At 36.1% G+C, this 17,929-nt stretch overlaps 1 protein-coding gene across 1 annotated transcript in view; it reads left to right on the forward strand.

Annotated features, from left to right (window-relative positions):
- Window positions 1-219: 219 nt before the first annotated feature.
- LOC102045246 (sodium channel protein type 5 subunit alpha) overlaps window positions 220-17,929 on the forward strand; it is a 38,687-nt gene continuing 20,977 nt past the window's right edge. Inside the window, exons 1-11 of the mRNA XM_031059737.1 lie at window positions 220-339; window positions 5,214-5,533; window positions 6,935-7,053; window positions 7,570-7,659; window positions 8,733-8,861; window positions 10,908-10,999; window positions 11,841-12,047; window positions 12,665-12,728; window positions 13,343-13,487; window positions 14,790-14,984; window positions 16,043-16,234. Of these exons, the coding sequence (XP_030915597.1) occupies window positions 5,252-5,533; window positions 6,935-7,053; window positions 7,570-7,659; window positions 8,733-8,861; window positions 10,908-10,999; window positions 11,841-12,047; window positions 12,665-12,728; window positions 13,343-13,487; window positions 14,790-14,984; window positions 16,043-16,234 (1,515 nt within the window). The 5' untranslated portion in view covers window positions 220-339; window positions 5,214-5,251. The remainder of the gene's footprint in view (window positions 340-5,213; window positions 5,534-6,934; window positions 7,054-7,569; window positions 7,660-8,732; window positions 8,862-10,907; window positions 11,000-11,840; window positions 12,048-12,664; window positions 12,729-13,342; window positions 13,488-14,789; window positions 14,985-16,042; window positions 16,235-17,929) is intronic.

Here is a 17,929-nt window from a genome sequence, read left to right on the forward strand (position 1 = left end):
ATTTCAGCAGAAAGAAAATAATAATTAATATTTGGGTGATTATTCTTCAAAAGTATCACCCAAGCACTTTTCCCTTTCTTACAGTGTTGTCAGTGAGAGCACAAAATTTCATTTACTGTTTTCAGAAATGCGACCAAGCTCCTCCCTCCATCCCTCCCACAGGCATCCCACTACAAAGAAAACTTTCTGCATGGGAGCTGGCTCAGGAGAAATGATGTTGTTGGGAATGGAAAGGTGAAGGTGAGAAAACCAAGACTTTTTGTCTCCTTGGAGAAAACAGCCAGCCAACATTACCTTCAGAAATCTGTGTGAAGGCTTGTCTAATTTGAAGGGGATATTGTGAGTATTTTGTTTTTACTAAGTATTTGTATGCTAGAGAAAACTCAATTGCTAATTATCTTAATTTGATTCTATGTCTAGTTGATCAAAATATTTGGGGATATATGTATACATGTGTGTGTCTGTATATAAATAAAATATGTGCAGACATCTTTCCAAGTATTAGATGTGGTTTTATTTTAGGTACAGGGAGCATCTATGTAAGAAAATCTGTCATTAATGTAAAACCACTACATTGCTGTAAACATGTAGCTCTTCCTATAATTTACCTGTGTCAGTGAAACATTTTACTGAACATTGATATATTTGTCATATTAATTACTATTAATTATTGTCACATTAATTATTATCATATTAATTACTGACTGCTCTGTTTTATCACCTCATGCAGAGTATTCCTCAAATTTGCTTTAGTATTGTCTAATCTTATTTACACTGAACCTGACATACTAAAATTTCTTTACCTACACAAGTCTGGAATGTTTTTCTCACAAAAATACTGGTGAGTGATTTTTTTCCAGGATGTTTAAGTAATGCACAGTCTAGCCCATTGCATTGATTTCTGAATTTGGAAGTAATGAGTGAGTATATTATATTATATTATATTATATTATATTATATTATATTAGTCTTTGTCTATTACACATGTTAAAAAATCAAACCACTGAAAAACTGCACTGGTAGGAAAAAAATCCCCAAAAATCTGCATTGGTAGATATTTATCCAACCCATCCAGACACAAACTTTTCCTTGAGATGGGGTGATGGGTGAGAAGTGGAGAATGGGGGACAAAGTGCTGGGTGGAAGAAATGGCTGTGTATTTTAGAAACAGCAGTAGTCCTCTAAATGTCCAAGTTGGATTTTACTAAGGACTAAAATCTGTTAGATCTGTTCACCATCACTGGCAGTTAAATAGAAGAAAATGGTGATCAGAAACAGAATTCTTTTTCTGCTTGTTGAAACTGAGTAGGTTATAGCAGAAGCTTTTGGCAAGGTACAGAACAGAAAACAGGGAATTCCTGTCCTGTTTCATAAGGTGTTGCTGTGAGCTGCTTTCTCCTTTTTTTTTCTTATTTCAGGTGAAGAGGTGAACACATTTTATTCTTTATTCCTCTGTGAAAGACTATACTAAATGCACACTAAAACCAAACTACAGTTGGCTTACTCTTTATTTTTTTTCCAGATCCAGGTGCTCACAGGAAATATTCAATTGGTGGCCCTTGACAAGGGAGTTGATTTGAGTAATTTGACAGAATTGGTTACAATCTATGCTAAAACTAGATTGAAACACAAATAGGGACATTTTTATATTTACATTCCTACTAATTTTCCTATTTTGAGAAACATCTCATAAATGCCCCTTACTGACTTTTATTGTATTTTACTGAGCAGTTTTATCAGTTTCAATTCTACTTTTGGGGATTGTTGATATCTTACGGTCAATAGTTTGATGGCTGCATCTAAAAGGAACTCTGTGCTTTTAGGGAGCTAAAAAGAGTTCTGAAATTCATACAAATGGAGCCAAATCAAGGAGTTGTATATAAGGCTTGAATTTGTATTTTGTTTTTCAATCCAAAAGTCTAAATTTGTTCGTTTTCCTCTCTACTGGTTAGTCAGTACCCCAGCAAGCATTTTGTAATTCAAGTCTCTGAAACATTGTATTAATAGATTTATTTTTTGGCATTGCTTTGCTCTTCTAGAAATACCCTTTATCTTAAGAAATTTTAGTAACAAATTGTACTTTAGTAGTGCCTGGTGTCTGTTTCCCTTAGTGACTCTTTTTTCATCCCTTTCTAGTACCTTGCAGGTTATTTGTTCAGTAAATTTCATCAATATATCTGGAATTCCTTGGGTTTTGACATAAAAATATTCTGTGTCATTTTCACAGCATCCTTAAGCCAACTAGGTTAACCTCAAACAATGCCTAGCTTTGTACACCGAATGCAATTCCTCTCAAGATGAGAAAACCAAGTCATTTCCACTTTAAATTAAAAAGAAAAATGTGTTAATGCATCCCTGATCCTGTAGAAAGTGGTACTTTAGTAACTGAAGGTACCAGTGCATTTGTATCTGTTACTGATGGACTGGTCTCTACTACAGGACCAGAGATATCAAAACCTATTGTAGGATTTCCAACTCTTAATTTAATTTCAATGCAAATTTCTTTCATTTGCTATACTGGAAATTAACAGATCTGAACTGTAATCTTGTATCTGCCTCAGCAGCATATTGACATAGTACAAACTGACCTACAATTTCTTTGCACTAGCTTGTAGTCACACACCCAAGTTTCTTCTCTCAGTTTCTAGAATAAATTTGGTGCTTAGGGTAGTGCTAAGAAAACTTGTTCTGTATCTTCCCTCCCAGAATCAGTTTTTGGGGAAGCTTTTGTGTCCCATGCAAAAATTGAAATTATTTCTCAGAGTAACACTTTTCAGTGTCTTGCCTTAAAAATTCAACTAACTCAGCAGTATATGGTGAGGTGGCTGAGTTTAGCTGAGCTTCAGGAATTCCAAGTAGTCACTCTGTCTTTTTAATATCATTTTAGTCCTTTGTATTAGAAGTATTTTTCAGTCACATCTTCTTAGCTTCCTTTTTCCTAAACCAAGTCACAATCCATAAATACTTGGCAGTTGATCAAAGGCCAGGAAGTCTGTTCCATGTGAGCACAGTGCATTTCTGGTACAGGTCTGCTGAAGAAATCCTCTCATGGATGTCCATGGAAGTTTATCCAATTATGACTTCTGGTCACAGTTACTGAAGGGAATGTGTTGCATTTTTTGCTCTTGATCAATACTTCTGTCTCACTCTTTTTTAATTTTTTTTAATTCAGCTCTGAAGTCCTTAATACAAAAATGATAGTTGCATTTGCTAAAACCATTTTCTTTGCTTAATTTATTGTTGACGTAGTTCCCTAAAAGCCGAGTTTCTCTATTGTCCTTAAAACTGCTTTGAAGATAAAATTGATCTTTTTAAAGTTATTGCAAATTAAAAAAAAAAAATAACATATTGATTTTCAATTTATCTTTTGAGCTTTCGATTGGAAATGGGTCTGTGTGGTTTGGCAAAGTAACAGTTCTTTGGTAATATACTTCCATTTTGTTACCATGGTAAATTCTGATCTCTTACTGCGGTTCCTGATCAGATCTGAACATGCTTGGAAAGTCTCAGAGGAGAAAAAAAAAACCCTCCCAAGTCCCATAAACCCCAACAAAATCATTACACAATCATTATTGCTTGCCTATTCTTTCAAAATAAATATATCTGCATCTAAAGATGAGAGCTGTAATTGCAAGAGAGTATTGACTCTCTAACATGGTCCACATGTGAGCTCACAAGGAGTAGCAGCACAGCTGGACTTCAGCAATCAAAAATGCAGAGTGTTTTAAAGACTTGGCAGTGACCAAAATTGGTTATTAAATGGAAGTAATTGGTTTTGATGTGAGTCACAAAGGACAAATCATTCTGTAATGGGTCAAAATTTTCTTCATCTTCTGTGGATGAGAACTGGTGTCATGTAAATTGCTGTCATCTACAGTTGTGTGGTAAATTTGGGCATTAGTAACTGAATACTTACAGTATTTGCCTTGCCACCTCAGTGCTTCTCATTGCCACCCTTACCCGTTTGTCAAGGATTTAAACCTCAAGCAGAGTAATTGAAAATGCAACTGGACAAAGCCTTGAGCTGAATTTGGTGTTGGCCTTGCTGTGGAAGGGATGGATCTGATGAGCCTTAGAGATGGGACATGTGGAATTAAATTCTGTTTTCAGGAAGTACAGAGGACCAGTAGCTGAGGTGCAAGGCTGCTGATACTTTAATGTACCATGAGAAACAATTAGATGATTGTCAGACTTGTGATAGAGGTGTGATTTCAATGCTTCCAAGCTGGAAAGGCAAAGGAAAAAAATATCTCTTCTGTAACCTGAATCACACAGGGTGGATCCAGATTAAGTAGTTGATCTTTTTTGGGTCTGGTTTTCATTACTCATTCTTCTAAATCCATGTACTTCTAGTTGGTTTTGCCTTATATCATGGGTGCCTCATGTATATCCTGATTTGCCTTATATCCTGGGTGCCTCAAACACAGCAGGACCAGCTGGTCAGAAAAGGTGATTGTCCTACTGTGTCCGTTGTTGGTGTGGCCTCATCTGGAGCACTGTGGGCACTTCTGAGCCCTATTTAAGAAGGATGAGAAGGTCCTTGAGTGCGTCCAGTGTTGGTGTGGCCTCATCTGGAGCACTGTGGGCACTTCTGGGCTCTGCAATTTAAGGAGGATGAGAAGGTTCTTGAGTGTGTTCAGAGGAGGGCACCAAAGCTGGTGGAAGGGCTGGAAGGAATGCCCTGCAAGGAGCTGCTGAGGGCTTTGGGCTTGTCTGCTTTTGGGAAAAGGAGGCTGAGGGGTGACCTCATGGCTGTCAGCGACTTCATCTGCAGCTTCCTGAGGAGGGGAAGTGGAGAATGAGGTGCTGAGGTCTTCTTCCTGAGATCCAGTGATAGGACATGTGGGAATGGTCCAAAGCCACACTGCAGGGAGTTTACATGAGACATGAGAAAACATTTCTTTGCCAAGAGGGTGGTCAAACACTGAAAGAGGCTTCCTAGGTGGATGGTTTATGCCCCAGGCTTGTCAGTGTTTAAGAGGCACTTGGGCATGCCCAAGGCCTTACAATGGTCAGCCCTGAACTTGTCAGGCAGTTGGGCTGGATGGTCATTGTAGATTCTTTTCAATTGAAATAGTCTGTTCATATTCTACTCTATTTTATTATATTTTGACACGGAGTTTCAGAGAAGTAAAAAATCATATATCTAATATATATTAAAGCTGTGTGTAATTTCTGGTATTCTGTAATTGTCAAGAGCTTTCTTTCTTAAGTTACCTCTAGTACTGGAGACAAACAGTCAGAAGGAAAAATGGATCCCTTGTTTTGGCCATCAGAAGCTAACAGGTTTCGACGATTCACCCCCGAGTCCTTGGCAGCAATCGAGGAAAGGATTGCCAACAAAAAAAAGGAGCAAGTCAAAGTTAAAGAGAAGACTAAGGAGACTAAAGAACAAGGAGTTGAAGAAGATAAACTTACTCCTCAGCTTGACCTGAAAATCTGCAAAACATTGCCATCTCTGTACGGGGACATTCCTGCAGAGCTGGTTGGGGAACCCCTGGAGGATTTTGATCCATACTACAGTGATCACAAGGTTAAAACTTCCCAAAGCTTTTTTTTTTATTTTTATTTTTGCCTGCTGAGCTCTTAAGGGATAGTAAAAGCTCTGTTCAGGAGGTGCTGGGGTTTGATTGCTCTGTATACAGAGCTTTGAACATTACTGACAGCTTTTGGGGGGGAGTTCTAAGATATGCTGTGCATCATGGAATGAAGAGGTATTTTAAATTCCAGTCAAGAATCAAAGTTAATTATGAAAACATAATATGTGTTTGGTGCACTTTATTAGTAAATATATTCTGGGCTTAGTGATGCTTTGTTTTCCAGAGCAGTTTCTCTGATGCCTGTGGGGCTGAGTTCCCTGTTGTGTAAACAGTGCCTGCCCAACAGTCAGTCACACTGGAATGCAGATGCTTTCACTGAATTACAAATACTATACAAATTAAGGGAGGCACATTTTTCCATTACTCTGTGTAGCAAGCCTATGTACTTTCATTGTCTTAAATTAATTTTCTGTAACTTTATGTCTCACTGGCTTTGTTTATTGTTCCATATTTATATTGTACATACTCCATGCTATTCCAAAGTGGTTGGTGATGCTGACTATAGCAGTGTATAAATTAGATAATCTAGGAATCCCTTCTAAATTAAATACTTAAGTTAAATTATTACTACTGTCAAAGAAGACTTGATCTGAAGAGCAGAAGGTTCCATCCAGTCCTTGTTGCTGTTTCAATGTGTGCCACTGAGGTATTGGAATTTAATAATTTTATCAGAGAACATGTTTTAGACTTTGATCTTCGAGATACTTTTTTCTTAAAGTAATCAAAGTGATACTATTGATGAAGAAGAACTAAGGTTGATTGAGTTGAAGAAATTTATATTAAAGTTAGGAAACTGTGTTTTTCATTCAAGAGATTTCATTTTTACTATATGGCAAATGTGCTGACTGCATGGGCCTCAAGGTAGCTTAGAAGGAATTTACAGTGTAAATTTAGAGTTATGTGACAATCTAGAGATATTTCAAAATTAAAAATTTGCTTTGACTATTCAGGATTTTGGCAGTGCTACACAATCTGCATCTTGTAAATAATCTCTTGTAACCTGTAACACTAAGAGTAAGGTATTAAGACCATTGTTACAGTCCCAAAGTAGTAATTTAATTACTTTGACCAAATGAATATGATTACTTGCTCTTCATATTCATTCCCATTATGGCTTCTTTCTCTCAGGCAATAATGAACTTCAATAGAGCTGCTTTCCTTCAAAGTGTGAATTATCAGGTCACAGCTCCAAGTTAGAATAAAGGAAAGCTGTGCTACTAACTGCACTTAGATATAGCTCTAGATGCAGACTTGAAAAACTGAACGTGTAATTTTTGCACAAATTTGTAATTCATTCAAATATTTCATGTACTATGAATCCTTTTTTTTTATAGACCTTTATGGTGTTAAATAAAAGGAGGACTATTTTCCGGTTTAGTGCCACCCCTGCCTTGTTTATATTTGGTCCTTTTAATCCAGTCAGAAAAAAGGCAATTAAAATTCTGATCCATTCATATCCTTTCATTGGTTTCCATGATTTGAATATGAAAATATTCTGTGCCATTTTCTGTCATTCTGTTCCTCTGTTTCTGCTTTTTCTGCTTTTATTTGGAATTATTAATTAGTGGAAATTGGTCTTTTTAGGTGAACATGTCTGAACATGTCATACATGTTATGTCCCACTAGTGTCCTAACTTCTAAAACCATCTGCACATGCAAAGAATTCATTTTTATATTTAAAACATGAATTTTACCCAGCTGAGAAGATTTGATCTTGGTGGGAGGTTCTTGGGATGGTCCTATGTGAGGACAGGAATTGGATTTTGGTGATCCTTGTGATCTCTTCCAACTCAGGATAATTTGTGATTCTGTTATAAGTTTCTTTGGAAAACACATGATAAGTTCTGAGCATATTCAAATGAAAAGCTATTTTTTGAATGCTTGTGTGGTGTTTGTGTGCAGAAATCAGCAACTTGCATGAACCACATTTTGTATAATACAGAGGTTTTTTCCTTGACCTACTATTCACAGTTTTTCTTGGCATTATTACATTTACTGTGTTACTCAATTGTATGGCTATGACTATCCCTCACCTTCTTGTAGAAGCCTACTGGACTGAGTAAGTACCTCAATGGCCATGTGCTCACTATTTTTCCAAGGATACTAACAAGCAGGACTGAAGAATTTAAATAATGTGGTGGTCTAATTCTGCGGCTTGAAAATTCTTGGATAGACCCCTGAGGAAGGCTGAGGATTGTTATTATATCACCCAGTCTTTTGTGGAGACTCAGTGCCTTTTCTTAGAGGCTCTCACCCATATGCCCTTTTTTCTGTCTTGCCTAATTTTGCCATCTAGAGTAACAGAGGAGGTTGGCCCATTTTTCCTTTTGAGGATTAAATCTTTTTGAGAAACTGCAGCAGGATTTTAACTTAATATCTCTCATTCTACAGCAATAACCTGAATGCCTGTTGTAGTTGCCTTTTGCAAAAGGTATAAAGGAATAAATATTCATTCTTTCCTCTGTGCTTTCCTCTGTTTCCTGGTGACTCTCCTAAGTCAGTTGTTCCCACTAGGGAGCCACTTATTTGTAATGTCTTGCTTCCTTTCGTACTTGTGCCCTGTATCCAGTGTAACTTGAGTTCATATTCCAGAATTAAATCTGGAAAGTGTGCCTGGAGCCTCAGAAGTTCTGTAATTTTAATTCCTTTTATTTTGGGGTAAGCATGGTGAGAACTTAATTTTCTGTAGGATTTCTTTCAGCTATAGTGTATTTGTCAGAAAAAAATATATAAAATGTGAAAACTTAACAGTCTGAAATTAATTTTTGTTGTTATTGTTCTGCCAGAATGGTGAGGTTTTGAAATTTTCCAGCCTGCTTTAGAACATAAACACAGTCTTGAAAATGTTTGCTAAGGAAATGTGAGCTATATTTCATCCAGAAACAGCATCATATGTTTGTGTGAATGTTTGTGTTTGTAGAGTTATATGGAAAATTTACTAAAATTCAGGAGGACATCCTGTCCCCATGATGCTTCTGAAAGTAATGCAACCTGTCCTATTTGGCTTCACATTTTCTACCTTTATCTCCATGCAGGGACTAAATCAGAGAAAACATAGAAGTGTGCCTGAATGTGTATCAGTCTCATTGATATTTTTATTTCTGTAACTTTAATATACACTTTCCTCCTCAGACACGTTTTCACTGCTGTCTATACTACTGAAATATTGATTAAAGTAGTAGCAAGAGGATTTGTTTGGAACGAATTTACTTTTCTTCGAGATCCATGGAACTGCTTGGATTTTTCTATAATTATTGTAATGTAAGTAAAACTCAGTTTTCCTTTTACATTCAGGGGACAAATAAGAGAAAATAACATTTGGTGTTGCTGAAATTCCTTACAGTTGTTGCCATCCTCCCTGCTAAACTGTGCTTGAATAACATTTTGCATGTCTGCAATGAGAAAAACAGACTTTAAAGTAAGACCTAAATGAAAAGCTCATCTTAGAACTGTGTGATTGTTCTCAATTTAGTCTATATTTGAATTTTGTCAAGAGGTAATTACATAAACAGCCCAAACCAAGCCTGTCCCTTTATGTTGTCTTAGCTGTACTCTGGATCAGATGAAACTCATTTGAGAAGGGTCCAAAATGGATCACAAGGTGTTGAATGACTTGGTGGTAAATAACTAATGAAATCCCAGTGTCAAATGATGCTCAAGGAAGAGCACACCTTGTTTTCCATACAAATTCATGGGCTCTGGAATAGCCTCCACTTGTTAGGAAGATGATGTTGGGGTTTAAATAGACAGCTTTGTAAAAGCACCACTCCAGCATGCAGTCATGGTCAGAGAAGGAGGTAGAAAATGAAGACATCGTGGGTAAGAAGTAAAGAAGCTAAGCACACATTATTTCTCTGTGTAGGCTGTGTTTTCATCCAGGACTTTGTGTAGTTTTGCTCCTCACATGTCAAAAGATGTCAGAATTAAAAAAGCTGCAGTGAATATGTATGTCTGCAATTCCACATACCAAAAACTACATAGAGTAAAACTGAAAAGCATGAAAAGACAATTGAAGAGCAGGAACACAGTTGAAGTATACAGGACAGAGACAAAAAGAGAATAAATAATGTTTTTCTTCCACAATGAGAGCTAAAGGCACCAAATGAAGTTGTCAGGTGGCAGAATAAAAAAGAAGGGAGTAGTTTGTAGCATTACAAGTAGGTTTTTCCTCATTTGTAAGTAATAGATGATATGTACACAGGTGTCATCACACACATCAATATGTATATGAACAATTACTCTTATGGGTAATAATGAACTGCTAAGGAGCTTGAATTTTGTTGATCATCAGCATCTATCACTAGATAGTTACTGATAGCTACAACTATCACAAGACAGTCTAAGAGCTGCATGGAGAATTTAATTTATGGTCCTTTTTCCCTATCTGCACCCCTAATTAATTAGTGTTCACATCTACAATCTAGTACCTCCACCTGTTTTTTTCCATGTCGTATAGTACAACAAAGAAAACTATTTAGAAATTAGCTCAACTGCTAACTCAAGTGTAATTATTGCTTAGGGTACTTGATAATTATTCCATCTTACAGACTAGGCAAAGCCAATGTGCTCTGATCTGCTGCTGACAAAGTCATGCTTTGAGGGGGAGGTTGCCTTTTCAACCATTGTTGTCTCGGATTTTTTTCTTGAGACTTTATTTTTTAAGGAATTCTGTTACCAGTTATGAGCTTGTCATGAGATGAGTCACAATTCATGTCCTATCTGACATAAAGAAGTCTTAGAAAAATTGGGGTAACCTGTTAAAGTGCTGTATAGACTATGCAATGCTTTAAAATACTGATTTGATGAAATTTTCTAATTGTTGAAATGTTAAAATTGAAACAAGTTGCAAATACTCAAGTTCTCACTGACTGTTTAAGGTTAGAGAGCCCCATGTGGTACAGAATAAACACATTTTAAATCTACTGTTGCTCAGCTTCCTTCTCCTGAAGTGTGTATTTTGTTTTGAGATAGCAGCAACATGTACTTTCATGAGAGAAGTCTCAGTGTAGGAGTGTGGTTATATATTGGCAGTTTTATATTTATTTGAAATTTTGATGGATAAACTCTTCCAAAGTTAAAGCATCCAAATCCTCCCTAAGTAGGAACTTACTGTATTTCTTTTCAGAGGCACTGCTCCAAAGCCCCATTACTTTATATCCATGCCTAGAAATGGACTTAGATTCCTAATTTTAGGCATGTATCTTAGGATGTATTTTATGCAGTGAATTCGTTACTGCCTGCTCCATAAGAAAATGCTTTGAAAAGCTCCATCTTCATCATTCAGTTGAGTGTGGGTTAATTTTGCAGGTACCTGGCTGCATTTCATAGTGTTGGCAATGTTTCAATTCTTCGAACTTTCAGAGTACTGAGGACTTTGAAAGCTATTTCAGTAATACCAGGTAGGGAACAACATACCTTACTGATTTTCTCTCTGCTTCACCAGAATGCAAATTTTAATTCCACTCCTGTTCTTGTCTTCCAGTTCTCTGGTCACTTTTTGTGACCCCAAGGTGTGACTGTTTTGCACCCTCAGCAGCACCCTAACATAATTTTTTAAATCATCTTTCCTTCAAATGGTTTTGACAAAGGCAAATTTATATTCTGCATTATTATTTTATTATTTTTTTATCCCATCACTGATGTACATTTTTATTTAGCCCAGTGCCTTTGTTTCTTTAATTTGTCTTCCCGGAGCAGCCCACTGTATATAATATGTTTTCTTAACATAATATATCTAAACCACCATATTTCTGGTTTCATGTTCTACCTCATTAGCTAATGCTTGTCTGGTTTATTTCCCAGAATGCTGTTTTCACAATTTGAGAGACTTTCATTTGTTTCCTTACTGACCACAGCCACTGTCTGGATTGTGTGTAATACTTTCAACAGTATGTTGCATATGCCATCCAGATATTCAATATTTTTGTAAGTTGTGTCCTTAATTAGGGTACCAAGAATGATTTCAGAGTCCAACTGCAAAATTAGGCTTGAAAAATCTATAAATTACAATATATCTCATGGTCATAATATATATGAAGTTTATAATTTCCATGTAATTGCAAATATATTTTGATTTTTGATGAATTTATAGCATTGAAGGTGTTTAATTTTAGTGCAAAAGCCACACATCAATACTTTTCCTTTGTCTTTAACAAACCTGCAGCTGTCATGACTTGTCATATAGGAACATCATTACATTCCTTTTCTCACTTTCTGTGTTATTGGGTCTTGTTTTCCTAGGTCTGAAAGTCATTGTAAATTCACTTGTTGAGTCTGTTAAGAAGCTCTTGGATGTGCTGATCCTGACTGTATTTTGCTTGAGTATATTTGCACTAATAGGCCTTCAGCTCTTTATGGGCAATTTAAAATCCAAATGTATCCTCAATAAAACTCTGTACAATGACTCATTATGTAAGGATGCCAAGATATATGTACCAAATGATGAAGGTAAATGTTTTTCTTCTCTCCCTTTACATAATCTGTGTATCTTCCTATGTATGTATTGATTTTTCACAAACATGTTAATGTATAGTTGAATGTATTTCTGACAAGAAAGTTTGTCCTTCCATTTGCACAAGTAGTAGTATGATGTCTCTAGGACAACTGAATATGAGATTAGTGAATCTTGGATTTGGAGAAAGATCAGCAGTCTGTGGGATAGAGGGACTGAGTTTTCTATAAGCATTTTCTTCTTTATCTGTGCATTGCACAGAGATATTAATTTTAGGGTTACTGCGCAGAGAATGATTTTTTCCATCACTTACTCTGTGATTGATGGATTTTATCTACTTCTCATAGAGATTCTTTTTTTTACCAAAGATCAAATAGAATTTTACGTTGTTAGTTGTGCAGCAAATTGTTACTGTTTATTTTAAATTGCCAGAGAGACAGATCTGCTGAGAATCAGTCCTGTATGCCCTTTGGTGGGAAAGATCTTTCCCAGAGGTTTTATCCATCAGAGTGTTTATAAAGTGTAGTAAGGTTTGGTTTACTGTCACAAAGCTGTAGAAACTGAAAAATTTTAATTTTGTGATTCTTTGATTGTTTTTTTTTTTTATTATTAGAGCAATGCTTCAGATTGAAAGACACTTATGAAATATTGCTGTGTGAGTACAGTGAAGATCACAAGTAAGTGAGCACAGCAGTTTTAGTACTTCCTTCATTTTTTCCCCCAGATGAACTATGGTTTTATTTTTGATCTAAAGGAATGGTGATGATTTTCCAGGAGGAAGATCAATGGATGTGTTATTAAATTAAAAACCGCATATTTCACACCAGAAAAGGAATGAAGTACAAGAGTGCAGCCAATTTTATATGTACTTTGTTGCTAACTACTGGGAGTATAATGATAAGGTAGAATGATAAAAATGAGAAGGGGAACAGATCACTAAAGACTTCTTAGATATTAATTAATTCTCCTCTCCTCGTCTTGGTGAATTATTTAAAAATAAAGGTATTTTCCATTTTTCCCCACTCTCTGTATTTGTTAGGACATATCCTACATCAATGAGAGTTTTTGTGTAGTCCCAAACTAAGGTTTCTGTCTAGTTTTCTTTACTAGACAAATAGTTTTCTGGGATGGCCAGATATGAATCAGCCCTTCTGGCAGGAATATTTTGGGGAATAATGAAACCTCTTTTCAGACAAACTGAACAAATCTTTATTTGTTGCTGTGTATTAGATGCTTTCAGATTCAATTGAATCTCCACCTAAGCATTGTTTAACATTTCTTTTGTGGTTAGAAGTGGATGTCCAGAGAACTACACCTGTGAGAAGATTGGGAAAAATCCTGACTTTGGTTATACAAGTTTTGACCACTTTGGCTGGGCCTTCCTCTCTGTGTTCCGGCTGATGACCCAGGACTTCTGGGAGCGTCTCTACAGACAAGTGGGTACTGCTGGAATGACTTTAGATGTGCAATTCAGAGCTTTATGTCCCCTAGAAAAGTCTGTATTGGTTTTAACATTGCTGACACCAATTTTCTTCTAAAATCAATTAATCAATTAGGTATTAAGGAAGTAGAATCAAGTGACTGAGCTGTAGCACCTTCTGCAAGGGATGTTGGGTGGGAGCAGCCCTGCTGGGAATGCTCATAGTTTTGTTGGAGAACACGCTCAGGTGGTTAAGAGCTGAATAAGAGTTAAATATTTGTGTGTAACTACCCAGGGACTGAGATAGGGAGCAGATCCAGCCAGGGAGCTCCCTGCTACTGCAGGGAATGTAAGGATTTGTCACATTCTCTGTTCGTCTTCCTTTTAAGTGCTGACTCCTCACCAAACCTTTTGGCTCAACGTACACACTTTCATTTTTGACAACATGGTACTAAAAAAATTGGGGACTTCATATTTTGATTCTGAGAGTTGAATGTAACTTTTCAATTCTGTGGTTTTTTGAAAAAATGATGTAAAAATACTGTAGAGAACTTCCTGGATCCCCTACATCTAAATTTTATATTTTGATTCTGAGAATTGAATGTAACTTTTCAATTCTGTGTTTTTTTGAAAAAATGATGTAAAAATACCTGCAGAGAACTTCCTGGATCCCCTACATCTATACAGTGCCTTTTCCAGACAGGAGCAATATTCTCTGCCTTGTTCTGTACCTTTCATATTGGTCCATTTTAGCTCTTTTTTCCATCAGCCTTTATTAACTGGGACTTTTTAAATGCATACAATGTCTTTTGCCATTTGAAGGTCATGTTACTTTTAGTTTTTAATGTTTCAGAGCTTAATTTTGAATCCTCTCCTCTGCTACCATTAAAAAAATAAGAATAAGATAATCAGTCTAAATGTTGCCTCTGATTCTGTAATTAAAACATCTTTCATGATTGTAGAGATAATCCTAGCTTTCATCTTTATTACTGAGATTCATTAATGTCTTCCACAGTCACCTGTTTATGTCTTTACAGATGAATTTGTCTTCTCACAGCTTAAACTCTGATGATCATTTGCCTGATTTGCTGGAAGATATTTGATTTCATTTTAATTTGTTAATTCTCTTCTGCAGTATGTGACATTTTTATGTATAACTTAGACCAGAAACAGATCCTAATGTTTTTCATTGAAAACACTCTAGTACATTAACCTTTTGTATTGCATAGAAAAATAAATTATTTAAAGTTATTTTGAAATTGCTTTGTAAACATTAGTTTATTTGGAATTTATTACCACCTTTACCTTTTGCTCACAGACCATCCGTACCTCTGGAGTGTCCTGCATCTTTTTTTTTATGGCAGTCATCTTCTTCTGCTCATTTTATCTCTTCAACCTGATCTTGGCTGTGGTAACTATGGCATATGAAGAGGAAAACAGAGCTACCCGTGCTGAAACAGAGGCAAAAGAAAAACTGCTTCAGGATGCCAGACAAATTATAGAGAAGGAACAGGTTTGTAAATGCTCATATATGATCTGTAGTTCCTTTTGTTTTCTTCTGTTTGTGAATTAGGGAAATAATGTTTTGAATTAAACATGGGCTTCTCACAATACTTTCTGACACTTCATTTCTCTTTATGTCTTTACAAATGCATGTATGCTTGTATATATATGTTATACAAAAACCCATCATAAATCCAAGTTAAAATATACTAAGTTTTAGGATTTGCAGACCTGACATTGTACAGGAATGGCTTTCTGGCAGGAAAGTAATTTTTTTGATATTCCATGAATGCTGCACTCCATAGTTTGTCCTGTTCTTGTATAGTACCATTATTGCTGTGCCCAAAAAATTCCTTTCTCTGTGTATCCCTTCCTGATATTACTGCAGGAAGGAAGCATGAATGGATACATTTTATCTTCTACCTTAAATAAAAGATATCTTTGATTTACTGCTAGCAGTCAGAAAAGTCAGACTTGTAAGAAGACAAACAAATATTCTCTAACAACTATCAAATTTCATCATTAAAATGTTAGGCATCTCCATTTTACCAAGTTCCTCCTCTCCAGTTGTTGACAGCTCTGTAATGTTTCTGTGCTTGACATTCCACCTTGCCAGGCTTTGCTTAGGCTTTTCTTCCTTCTGTTTTTCCTTTTGCTTCTTTCTATTTTTCTTTCAACAGGATTAGGATTTAGGAAAATTTAACATTTTGGGATTTAGTTTGAGCCCTTGGTCTTCTGCTGTCTTGGACTCAAGGTCCTTTTCAAAGCAAGAAAAGGAAAGTGAAAGGATAAGCCCTCATACTTTGTAAATCAGATACAAAATACAATATTTAAAGTGACAAGGGCAGACTTTAATTAGAGCACCTCACAGGTAACCCTGCTTTGTCTTTCAGAATTGTGAATAGCATTTTGTACTCCTGTCTTTTGATGGCAGTTTAACATTTGAAGCCTAGGAATTGTCAGTGCAAATAATTTAGATGTGATAATAATTACCTGTGTATGATCCTAGTCCATGCATTGGTGTTTGCCTTGAATTAACAGACAGATGTTCTGCTTTTCCTGTTACAGATGTTGGCTGTGGAAGAAAGCACTAAGGCCCTGCATGCTCCATCTGAAATGTCAGTTGCTGACTTGAAAAATTCAGAAGGAAAAGAGAGTAATAAAGAAACACCTACTTCGAGGCAAAACTTAATTTCGGATGACCAGGAAAATGAGGAGCAAATTTTTCGTTCACAGCCTGATCGCTGCCACAAGAAGCTCGTAAGTATTTGAAATAGAAAATACAATTCATTAGATTTGCATGTGATATGACAATTCAGGGATGAGATTTTGGGAGCACAGGGAGCCAGCATTACCTGCACCTGCAAGGGAAGTTGGAAGTGGCTGTCACTTATGGCACATCATAGACCTGTGCCCTGTCAACATCTCTGTTTGTGCTGCAGAAATAAATGTACACAATTCTTAAATGTAAGAGTTTTCATAAAGACCTAACTAATTTTTTTTAATTTTATTTTTTAAATTATTATTCTTTTCTACAGACAGCTTATTCTCTGATCTAAATATTTAGGGTAGGGTTTAGTTCAGTATGAAGATTTCTGATCTTTGGGGTGTGATTCACTTGCTGACTTTAAGCATCTGGTGTCAGTTTAGATTCTCTTGCATATGGTGGATGTTCTAGATATCTTTAATATCTGTGGCACATCTTCCAGCACTTTGTGGATATCTCATAAACCTTCCAGCATCTCAAATGCTGCTAAATTCCTACATTTAGGCAACTAGATTGTGTCCAGGGTTTGAATTTTTGAGGTTTTTAAGGTTTCTATGTGTGTTTTAGGTTCTAAACTCCCAGAGTCAAGTAGAGATTTAATTTTTCAGGTCACAAATTGATACCTAGTGACATTAGAGCTTTTCTAGTGTCTTACTTGGCTTTCACCTCCTCTGTGGAAGGGCACAGATGTTATGTGCCATGTCTGCTGCTGTGGATGGCTCAACTACCAAATGTCTCAATAGTCCATCTCAAATGGCTTCAGAAACATTTATTTATGTGAATCAAACTTATCAGAAACCTATGTGTCCCATATACTGGGATTTTAAATGCGTTGCACACATGGAGAAATTAAGCATGGATATCTAAAACATTAGGCTGAGTCTCACACATATTGTTTCACATCTTGTTTACAGCAGTGATCCCTGGCTCCTCTGCTGACCACTCATTTTTAAGCCCATTAAGAAACTTCTATTAAGACTCATTATTCTTTCTTTGCTTAATTTTGGAGATTTTTTTCCACAGTACCTTTGCCACTGGCAAAATACTGTATCTTCTAGAAGACCATCACAACTTTATTCTTTCTCTGTCTCTTTGTCAACATCTTCATTTGGATACCTATATTTAGATATTTGAATCTTGAGCTGAATCTTTCAAAATAATTCTCAGGTAATTATCCATATTACTTAATTCTTTTCAACAATATCTAAAAAGAAAGCTTCTAATGCCCTTATACTGGTTTCATCCTGTGACAGATTCTCTTTTGCTTCTGAAAGAACATCAGAATTGTTCCACCCATCTCACTGAAAATAAAAATTTTCCCATAGCAAAGCTAACAGAAATAATGTTCCAGCTTTGGTTTGTTTGAAAAGTATCCTTGAAGGGGAGTCTTTCTCAGACATATAATCCTAGCTAAAATTGATTAAATTCTCATTCTGACAGTCATCATGGTCAGAATTTCTACTAAATTCCACAATCCCAGCTATAATAAATTCTATATTTGAGCTGAAGGAATCCAAATCACCCACTTGGCAGCCACCTGTCATCTCCTTTAGTAAAGCATTTGCTTCTTGTAGTGTCAATAATGTCTGCCCTGCTGTGCTAAGGATATAATTCAATTTTGTGACCTAGTTTGGTTCTGCTGCACTTAAAGGAAATGCTGTGTCACAGCCCATGGTATTGTTTTATCA

Source organism: Geospiza fortis, unplaced genomic scaffold, assembly GCF_000277835.1.
Source record: "Geospiza fortis unplaced genomic scaffold, GeoFor_1.0 scaffold182, whole genome shotgun sequence".
In the NCBI taxonomy this organism is placed as follows: Eukaryota; Metazoa; Chordata; class Aves; order Passeriformes; family Thraupidae; genus Geospiza; species Geospiza fortis.